This window comes from Sinohyriopsis cumingii, chromosome 8 (assembly GCF_028554795.1).
Source record: "Sinohyriopsis cumingii isolate HCF-2022 chromosome 8, ASM2855479v2, whole genome shotgun sequence".
In the NCBI taxonomy this organism is placed as follows: domain Eukaryota; kingdom Metazoa; phylum Mollusca; class Bivalvia; order Unionida; family Unionidae; genus Sinohyriopsis; species Sinohyriopsis cumingii.
In genome coordinates this window covers 115,064,352-115,075,158 of record NC_142968.1, presented here as the reverse complement: position 1 = coordinate 115,075,158, position 10,807 = coordinate 115,064,352, and the positions used below count along the sequence as shown (strand labels likewise).

The 10,807-nt window shown below is 37.7% G+C and overlaps 1 protein-coding gene across 1 annotated transcript; it reads left to right on the top strand.

Annotated features, from left to right (window-relative positions):
• The first annotated feature begins 4,143 nt into the window (after nt 1-4,143).
• On the top strand, nt 4,144-10,441 carry LOC149794432 (uncharacterized). Its single transcript, XM_089968686.1, has 4 exons — nt 4,144-4,486; nt 5,734-6,350; nt 7,046-7,206; nt 9,765-10,441. The coding sequence occupies exons 2-4, from the start codon at nt 5,753-5,755 to the stop codon at nt 9,786-9,788; spliced, it is 783 nt and encodes a 260-aa protein (XP_089824812.1). The 5' UTR covers nt 4,144-4,486; nt 5,734-5,752; the 3' UTR covers nt 9,789-10,441.
• Nucleotides 10,442-10,807: the final 366 nt, after the last annotated feature.

Below are 10,807 nucleotides of genomic sequence, written 5' to 3'. Positions count from 1 at the left end.
CTAAAGTATTTTTTCAACATGTCCTTAATGTCAGTCTTGTCTGTTAGAAGTGTACTTCCATCTTCAGCAACCAAGGAGGCAGAGCCAGACTTTGAAGTGCTGAAGATTGACTTGATGCCGTTGTAAAACTCTTTGGAGTTGTTAGTGTCGGCATAGCGTTGCGCTTCATCAGCTTTCCGTTCCTACCAATGGTCATGAATCTTGCGGATTTATCTCTAAGCCTAAGCTTGATAGGATTTAAAGCGAGGTTTTTTGAGGATGGAGTTTGCGTCATTCTGCCAATCCATGAATGCTTTGTTCTTTCTGGCAAACAGATCTTGAATGTCACCGTTTTTCTCGTCGAACCAGTCTTGATGGATTTGCTTTTTGGGGCTCAGAGTTGCCATAGCTGTTTTTCTTATCCTGTCCCTGAGCTTGTTCCATTTCTCAGAGACATTTCCACGTATAGGTCCGTTGGTGGACAGCTTGTCATCTAGGCTCTTCTGCAGATTGAGCTGGGTGGAAGGCTGCTAGAGTTTGACAATGTTGAAGGTTGTGCGCACAAGCTTAGGACGCATTGGGTGATGTCGGGCAACGCGCAGCTTTAGGGTAGTTCAGACAAGTCTGTAGTCTATCCAACATTCGCTCCTCGCATGGCCCTGGTGATGAGGACATCCTGGGCTTCGCGCTGGCGGACTATTACATAGTTGATTAAAGGCCATTGGCGAGATATGGGGTTTATCCAAGAGTTTTTGTGTTTGTTCGCCTTTCTGAACATTGAGTTTTTGATTAGAAGGTCAAATTCTGCAATTTGCTGAGTAGGAACAGGCCGTTGTTGTTCATCTGCCGACACCGTCCTTGCCAAGAACACCTTTCCATCGACGATACTTGCAGCCAACACGTTCGTTGAAGTCCCCCAGTAGTATGATGTTGTCGTCAGCTGGAACTGAGCTAAGTAGAGATGAGATGAGGTCCGTATAGAACTGCTCAATGGTTTCCGCTGAGCTCGATAGGGTAGGCGCGTAGGCGCTGTTGATTGCTGTGTGTCGTTTGTGGCTGATAGGTAGCCGCAGTTTCATTAGCCTCTCATTGATACCAATAGTCAGGTCTGGAAGCTGCTTCAGAAGACTTGATTTGATAGCCAGGTCGACTTCGTGGATCCTCGTTCTGGGCTTTTCCTTTCCAGAAGAAGATCTAGCCGCTTGCAAGCTCAGTCAATAGGTACACAACATAACATGTGCGTGAAGGAGATTTAAGTGAAACAGCCTTTGCACAGAGACAGCCTCACTCTCTCGAACTTGGTATTTAGAACTCACTGGTACGAAGATTCGTCACGGCTGGGAACTACTTCGGCTGCACTTGATGGCCATGACGTCTTCAGTGCCTTGTCATGTCCTGCGCTCTCCACAAAGCGTTTGCAGATTCGCCTTCCTGTGCCGTTGGATCACTCAGCTGATCTATTCCGCCCAGTCTGTTGAAGCTGGCTTTGCATGCAAAGATAGGCAATCTCGTAAGTCACCGACGGTTTGAGGTCCGTCGGCTACCCTCAACCCGGTTTAGCCGGCCAGTCAAAGCCGTTGCTCGTGATGTGGCCGCTGCGCATGCTACAGTTGCTTGGAGACACAGGTGAGATATAAGTATAGTATGTACGCTGTATCAATGATATGCCATGATATGTATACATTTTTCATTAAAAGGAAAGGAGGCTTGGTATATCATTGATACAGCGTACATACTGAACTCATATTTTTTTATATCACATACAAATACATATATTTGCCCTTTGAACGAAGTTCAGATTTACTGCAGGCAACTGTGTATTGACCGAGTGAATGAACTCTGCACATCCACGAGTGCCTCCGCTACAAAATGCAGTTCTGTTCCTTTTGTGGGCATTCACGATCACCTTTGCATATTGATAAGTTGATTGTTTTCTTTTTTATTCCTTTTTTTTTCTTCACATTGATTAAATCAATATAATACACACATGAAATTTAAACATGAATGATGGTTTTAATGATAAAGATACAGCACTACAAACACATGGTTAGCTACTCCATTCACATGAAAGCTTAGCCATTCACATACCGGCGCATGGAAAATAATTTGGAATAGAAACTAAGCAAAATGACGAACCAACAAGAGGTAATTAAAATATTTTTATATGTTTACAGTTGATCTAAGTCATTATTCTGCTTTAGTAACAGTGCCACTGATCATAAACTCTCTCTCTCTCTCTCTCTCTCTCTCTCATCCTTTGGGGTCGGTTTGACTTAACTTTTAGCCTTACTCATAAGTCCAGAGACATTGTGGGATGACACAAACGAAAATCCTCTAGATTTTAATCCGGATCTTGCTATGATGATTCAATGAGAGAGATGTTGTTGTTGTTGTTGCTGTGGGGTTTAACGCCATTTTTCAGCACACGATAGGCTATACATGGTGGCCAGTATTAATGGTGGAGGAAGAACCAGGGGAAACCCCCGGAAAGAATCACCGACCCACGAGAAGCTACTGGCAAGCTTTCTCATATACCCAGATTGGCTGAATCTGAGATTCGAACCGGCGCTGACAGAGGTGAGATGGCAGTAATCCGTAACGGAGAGCGCTTTAGACCACTCGGCCACTCGGAGTCCCTGCAATGAGAGAGAGAGAGAGAGAGAGAGGACCGAGAAATTTACCTTATAATGTCGACATGATTTGCAACTTTGTATTATTGATAAACAATATAGATAGATCCCAAGGAAAGTGCACACATATCGTTACGACGAACCATATTCTTGTAGATTACTTGGTGTAATTTCTATTTCAACGTTTTAATCCAGCCAAAATTCCTTTTCTCTCTCACTCCACATTTATGCGTGGTTCTTCCGTTATGCACGAGTGGGGAGGGGGAACAGAAAGCAGAAAGGATTGCGATGAAGATGTGTACCATATTAAATTCATTTAGAAAACGGGGATTATCAATATTTTTTATCGTTATTTTCATACGTCACTAATGATTAATGTGTGGAAATTGATCATTGATCTAGAATCAACTACAGACGCTCGCGAGAATGTTTATATATTCATATTATTGCGCCATGGGCGGATCACAATATGATATACCAACAGCACTGGTATATCAAATTGTTTTGTACCAACACATTAAATGCCATGTTATTTTTAATGTATGTGGTACATATATATATATATATATATATATATATATATATATATATATATATATATATATATATATATATATATATATATATATATATATATATATATATATATGTGTGTGTGTGTGTGTGTGTGTGTGTGCATGTGTGTGTGTGTGTGTGTGTGAGAGAGAGAGAGAGAGAGAGAGAGAGAGAGGCCGCTGTAAGTGGCAATAATCGAGAATCAAATATCACGTGTTCATTGTAAGAAACAATAATAAAAGGGAGTGATCTGTCGTCATATTGGTGAAATATCCACAGCACACACTTAGTACTCTAGTGCACTGGTTCTTAACACATGGGTCACGACCCAAAACTGGGTCGCCATGTTGTTTTGAGTGGATTTGTTTAGGGGGCAGGAGGAGGTTTTTATGTACAAATTTAATACCGCAATCAGCGACCTAGTATAAAAAAATCATAAAAAATAAAATACACAAGTGAGGTCAAAAAGGTCAATATTTTTAGATACCTATATTAAAACAAAGCATAAGAATATTACTCACTTGACGTCAATGGCAGTTTATAGCAGAAGTTTATGCACCCCAACCCCTATTTTATACATGCATTTTTCACATCCAAAGACCATTTTTGACAGCATGTGGTGCTCACGGTGCAAACACAAGCCCTTTCCCTGGATGACAATTTTGAAAAACATTGTCTTCTAAATGGCTTGATGCAATTCAGAATAGTTGTCATCCAAGCCGTTTTTGAGATATTCTACTTGCCTTGAACCCACGTGTCTAGTGCTATGGGAGGATAGCTCTTCTTCCTAGCCGACTGTTGGTATTTCACTATCAGCATACTGCAGAGTAACAATGAAAGGTGTACATGCCTGACATCAGTTTCAAGAACAACACAAGCCCGAAACACCTAGTTCACAAATGTATCCATATCCATATCTATAAATAGTAAACAATAATAGCCGAAAAAGTCACACCATAGCCTTAAGTTAAGAAATTTGCCAGGGACCAATTTACGAAACTGGACCATGCCACCTTAGTATTTCATCGTTGGCGAGGAGGACACGTAAAACCTAATTTGGGTCCCCGCTCATATAGGTTAAGTGCCACTCTAGTGGAACGTAAGCTATTTAACAGAGATAACTGCTAAACTGTAAGCGATGTCTATCAGCACTAAGCTGGAGCAACAAGTGCGCCTGAATCATATCGAAACTTGTCCAGAAATTTCTAGTTTCGATTTCAGTCGAAGCAGTATAGCGTAAGGATATCCAGTCACCCCATCAAGGGAGCTCGTATTTCACTCTAGACTTTCACCAGTACTAAGTACTCCTCACTGACAAGCAGGTAAGTGCATGGTATACGTAGATTTGACAGTGTTATAACAAGGATTTATGGATTTATGAGGAACAGACAGGACAAATGTCATAGTGAACGCCTTGTCTGATTTTACCGCATAGTGAATCTCTATGACGCCAGCGTCTGACTGACTCAAGGGATACCGTGAGATTTCAAAAGGTTGAAGGGGTGATGGTGGTGGCTTAATGTATAACAAAAACCGCTAGTTTTATATTTTGTATACTCCGCAGTGTTATATAGCTAATGTGGGATACACGCATGAATCAGCAATTCAAAACAAGGTCATTAATAGATGTATATATTGGTGTTCTGTACTGACAGGAATTAATACTAAAACAAACTGAGGTCGTGGGTTCAATCCCCAGCCGAGTCATACCAAAGACTTACAAAAATGGTACTAACAGCTGCCTCGCTTGGTGCTCAGCATTAAGAGGTTAGTGGTCGGCCTGGTGTCAGGATAATATGACTGGGTGGGACATCATGCTACATGTCTGCGGCATGATGCCCCAGTGCTAGACATCACTGTAAACTGCCACACTGCAGATATCGTAGCAATATGACTGAAAAATTGTTAAAGCTACGTTAACAATCCAAGTCACACACACCCACAACAGAGCAAAAGGTTTCATAATAGCGGGAGTAGACTAGGAATTAGAACCAAAAGAGTTAAATTCTCTTGTTTCCATACCCCTTCCACCTCTCTCTTTCTCTCTCTCTCTCTCTCTCTCTCTCTCTCTCTCTCTCTCTCTCTGACCTCACATCTGAAGTTTATTTTGTAAACTGCGCAATTGTCAACGTTTGATTTGGCGCGGATATTTTTCTTTTTCTCCCGATTTCGAGCTCGATGTGGATGTACACATTCCAATGTATTTTGGTTTAAATAAAGATCCGTAATTTCTTAGGCGCTGTAGACAATTACAAATAATTATATTCTCTAACATTCGGAAGTCCTCTCTCTGTCTCTCTCTCTCTCTCTCTCTCTCTCTCAATTGCAATTGTCTGTTTTTGTCTCAAAAATTAGAATTTAACATTTAGGAAAGGTCTGAGGCACAACTTCAAAGACATTTACTTTTCCAATTTATCCATCGTCTCTTTGCTTCGTAAACAAAAACGGTCTCTACAGTATAAGTTTTCACTGACTTTATTTTACAGATTACTTGAGGGATACACTTTATGAAACATCTTTTGTCTGATCTTTGGTCGGATTGTATATGTTTCTATTTGTTTTTCTTCAGGTACGGTTTTTACGGACCTATGGCTGCTGTCTTGATTGTAATCATTATTATAGTCATTGGTGTCATTGCCTCCATTATACATTTTCAGTTTTACCATAGCTATGCCACACATAGTGAAAACAATGGTAATACAGTGTATTTGTCTCATGAAATTTTGAAGCGCCTAGATAAAATAGAAGCAAAAATCGAAAGTCTTGATAAGCGTCTTTCCGTTGTCGAATCTGCTGAGCTTGTTAATGTTAGAGAACGACAAGAGAAATTGGAAAAGGAAATTTCAACTATTAAAACCATTGGACATGATCTGATGGAGGAATTTGCAAAGACATTTCTTGAAAGCATTATTACCGACTTAAAGAAAATGATAAAGACAACGGACGACAAATTATCGGTTGAAATCGGCGAAAGAATAGACCTAATGCTGAAAATTCAGGAAGAATTTAGAGACTTGAAAGCTGAGGCTGAGGACAGATCAAAACAGGTGCAAGATGTGCAGAAAGACCAAAAAGTGTCGCGTGAAATCTTGAAAGTGCTCTCAGAAAATATTACAGGGATTTCGATAAAGCTTCTTGTGTTAGACCAAAGGACTGAAGATATGAAGGAAAATAACTATGAGAATGGTATGTAATCTAGCGTTTAGGTTACAAACAAAACAAACTATGACAACACATTTTATTATTTTTTCTTTCTCAACATGTTTAGAAAAATTAAAATAGTGATATGCTCATTCTTTAAATATTTATCTGAACTTTATAATTTAGATTAGAGATAAAGTGGCACCAACATTATGTTAACTGTTAAATGGCATGTTTAAATTTTAGTTTGACTCTTCCATGTTTCCAAACTTGGCGTAAAAGAACAAACTGAATAGTTCCAAATATTTGTTGAGTTTAAAAAAAAATACTAAGATTTTCCTCCCTTACAGGAAAGTGAACAGTGTTTCTGTCGATTTTAAAGGGCGTTTGGATGGAGTCATTTCGAAAGATGTATGAAAGATTCAAATATTTACCTTAAGTCTTGCCTTTTCGGATCGTGAGAGGTAGAATAAATTGGTTACAACTTTACGGATAGTCTCATTTATGTCGTTATATACAGAACGTAGAAATAACCACGATTCATTCATGCGAAAAGTAGATATCAGCAAATGTTGAGTGTAATGTTCTACACATTGAGAGAAGCACTGTTATGATGTGAGTGACATATATTTCCTTTCCAATCCTTTTTATATCAGAACGCAGGCAAACTAATTAAATCCTGCACACCAACATGTGTAGATATTGCAATATCAGGTAATTAAATAAATAATATATTTCAGGTTCAACAACATTAACTGTAATGGCTAATACAGTTCTGCTGGCTTTAGTTATGATCTACGTGTTTTTACGAAAGGGTGAAAACATGCATATCAACCCGAATGTACAAACATCAGCTGAGCAAGCCATTCAGGCGGATAACGACGAGCCAATACAATATTCGGTAACTAGGCCTCTAGTCTCGAGTTTTATCCTGTTATTTTTTTCTCCTTCCTCCCTCCTCCTCCTGCCCTGTATATACTATGCATACGTCCCTAATGGTCATCGTGTCGCGGAAGTTCTGCCGGCCAACTTTTTTCTCATACAAAAATAGAATATGGTAAGATTTATCAAGTTTTAAAACATGTAGCAAAAGATGTGTATAATCTTTTTAATCTATATTGTGGTATAAGTGACAACCTAGTTATACATATGTTATCATTATACTATGTTTTACGCTAATTTCACATTAATGGACACTATCTTGTACACAGAATATTTCCGACCAAATATAAACTTTTAAATTTTTTTTAGCCCTATAGATAAGACAGGACTGATAACACGTGCAACTTATTTAATACAATTGACTGATGCCTCCTATCTCTATTCCGAAAGAAAGGATTACACACACACACACACACACACACACACACACACACTATTAGATACAACTGGCTGATTCCTCTTATGTCTATTAATTGTCATTAAAAGTGACCACACTGAAAAAGTGCAGAATCCCTAATGGTCATTACGGATTTACTGACAATTGTACAATTTAGAGGAGCGATAATTTTTAACTTAACATTATTCATGACAAGCTCTATTTCAGCATAATAAGGAGATGAATAATGCAGAGATGAGTCTTCTGCAAAAAGACGAGTGAGAGAGATCTCATACCATCCGCAATATCGTTTACATAAATTAAAAACAAGAGTGACACAAGCACGGATCCTTTCTGCACACCAGCAATTATAATAATTTCCCGTGAATAAAAAGGGACTGTTTGTTTTCTATTACTTAAAATAATAACTGTCAAAACATTTTATCAGATCACCTGAAATTTCGTATTCGTTGAATTTAAATAACAAGCCTGAAAAGTCTAGGATTACCAAGTCGGTTTGTATTCTTTATAAACTGACGTAAAATAATCATTTAATAAGTTAGCTTTTTCTTTTCCGCTGTTGATGTAAACCGAAGCATTATTTCTCGTATCTACAAGTGGTGGAATAGAATTTTAAGGATTTGTCTCTTTTAAAAGGTTTTTGTCATTTTCCAAAACGTTTGATGAGCATTTTCTCAGGGTCAGAAAGATGCACATCAATATTATCTATATGCTGCTTTTTAACACACTTTTTCATATTGTTTACTTAATTCCTGATTTGTTTGAATTTGTTCTAGTCGATTGGCCTGTCACGTTTGATTGCAAATTTGTGTGATGTACCCATTTTCCTTATCTTTTGTCTTAATTGGCAACAAAACCACGGTTTATAGGTTGGGCGAATTGATAAGGTTTTACACGGAATACACAAAGTTCATAATTCTGATAGTTTGCTTGTGAATTACCACATCCATATCGATTGGTGTTAACAACAGATCACCCCAGTTAGGTCATGTTATAAAAGTCTTCAATTTGTTAAAATCAGCTTTGTTGTATATCCAGACAAGGCCCATGTAGGCCGCTTGATAGTGCACGTTAATGCTGATTGCTATATTAGCAACATCATGATCACTTCATTCTCTATCAATTTTTAAGATGTCTGTGTAAATTATATTTGTACCACTACTTACAAAGACTGGATCAAGCAAGGTTTTACTAGTAGAAGTAACTCGTGTAGGATTTGTTATTACATTTCGTAGACTATATATTGCCATTAAGCTCACAAAATTTTCAGAAGTAGATGGTACAAATCAGTATGTTTGTAATTGTCATTGACGATATCAATTGAAGTTTCAAAACTTTTCCAGAAATTGGTTGGACATTAGTTTGATCTGTATCGACGACTAATTTATGGGGGTGGGAGTGTAACGTAATCTCAGGTCACATTAGAGCAATATCGTGAAAGCCAAAGTTCAAATATTTTAGACGTTTGCAAAGTAGCTTATCAGAAACCTAGACCATAACGCTGCCTCCTTGATAGTTTCTGTCTTTCCCAAAAGGTTCTTTAAACCATAGAGTTTAAAATAATCCATATGGGCGCTACATTTTAAATACGTTTCGCTAAATCATAAAATTGAAAATGTCTCCGCTATACTTTCTAAGTAATCAACCTTTTTGTCAGATGCTACTAATATTTAAATGAAGCAAAGAAAGTCGATTACCCTCGACAGGTCTTGATCTGATGATCTGTTATTCCTGTAAAAAAGCAACAGAGACCAAAAGCTAGGAGAAGATTGTCAATTAGAAAATATTTTTTTTCATAAACTTTGTAATTAGGGATATGCTCAGGCAAGTGTTCTAACTGATGACAGAACATAAGCAACAACTGATGCATTTTTAGACGTGGATTGGCCTATGTCTCTATAACTAAGCATGCGTCCGTTCAGTATCAATATATTACAGGACTCGTACTTTTCGGATAATCTATGGCATATGTATTAACCGTTGTGTCCCTCGATTTTCGAACACGGAGAATACCCAATCTATCTAGCGTTAAAACTTATTTAAATGTAAACTGTTAGATATCTGGAAAATACCAGATCACAAGGTAATAACGCTGTTCTTTCCCTGGTTTCTTTTTTCAGGAAAGTTCGTTGTCTTGTACGTAGGAGATCTAAATTCAGAGTTAATGCAGTTCGAACAACTCTACAATCCAGATCTTGTGTCGATCATGCAACATCAAGACTTATCGGCCTTAAACCAGCAATCGCACGTTCTTAGTGCATATGAGACTCTAACAGAAGTTCAAAAGCAAAGTTTGCGAAAAATTTTCATGACCGAACTTAACTTGCAGCCAAACCTTTCTTCCGAAATAAATGTAATCAAACAGTGGTTGAATAGAACACGGGGGAATAATATAAACATTAAATGCTTGATCCATACAACATTAAAGGCTACTAACTTCAAGTAGATTGAACTAAAAATTGTGCAGGCATTATAATTAATTAGCAGTAGTAGTGATAGCCGTGGTGGAAATATTAGATGTTCTCACTTGTGCATTTTGTTGATATAAATATTGTTTCATATTACTGTAATTTGATTCATAATTGACATAATAACGATTTAATATTATCCTAACATTCTTTGAAACATTTTGTTTTATATTGCCATAGCAGACTTTAAATTACTTTGCATTTTAATATGATTGTAGCCTTTTAATTTATCGTAATCAATATTAGCTAGTTTTTGTCCTTCTCACTAATATATGCAAATAACAAATTGTGTACACATATGTAAAGGAATAAACTTTCATGCAAGCTTAGATGACCATACTATGTATAAATATGCTGCCATAAGTTGATCAACAACACTATTTACCCGGCCAGCCGTGCCTTCTTGAGATCGGCCGGTACTAAGAGTTTTGCAATACAGCCCTTTCACAAACCAACTTTAGAAATCACACAGCTCATAGGATTTATTCTTTGAATCCTTTCTCGACATAAGATGTCATACATACGTCGACTCTTTAATCATGCGTGTTATAGAATGGTCAAAATGTTGATCTAATAAGTATTTTTATAGTCCAAATAATTACACCAGACATATACTTACTCGCTTATGCGTGTTTGCGCGACCGCGCATGATTTGTAACAGTTCCAGATAAAATAGAAATTGAGAGCTCCAGCCC

What these genes read in the sequence shown, in the direction of transcription:
- LOC149794432 (XM_089968686.1), top strand. Translation starts at nt 5,753, where the DNA reads ATGGCTGCTGTCTTGATTGTAATCATTATTATAGTCATTGGTGTCATT. An exon ending in GGAAAATAACTATGAGAATG is followed by an intron (nt 6,351 to 7,045) that starts GTATGTAATCTA and finishes AATATATTTCAG; the next exon opens with GTTCAACAACATTAACTGTA. An exon ending in ACGAGCCAATACAATATTCG is followed by an intron (nt 7,207 to 9,764) that starts GTAACTAGGCCT and finishes TTCTTTTTTCAG; the next exon opens with GAAAGTTCGTTGTCTTGTAC.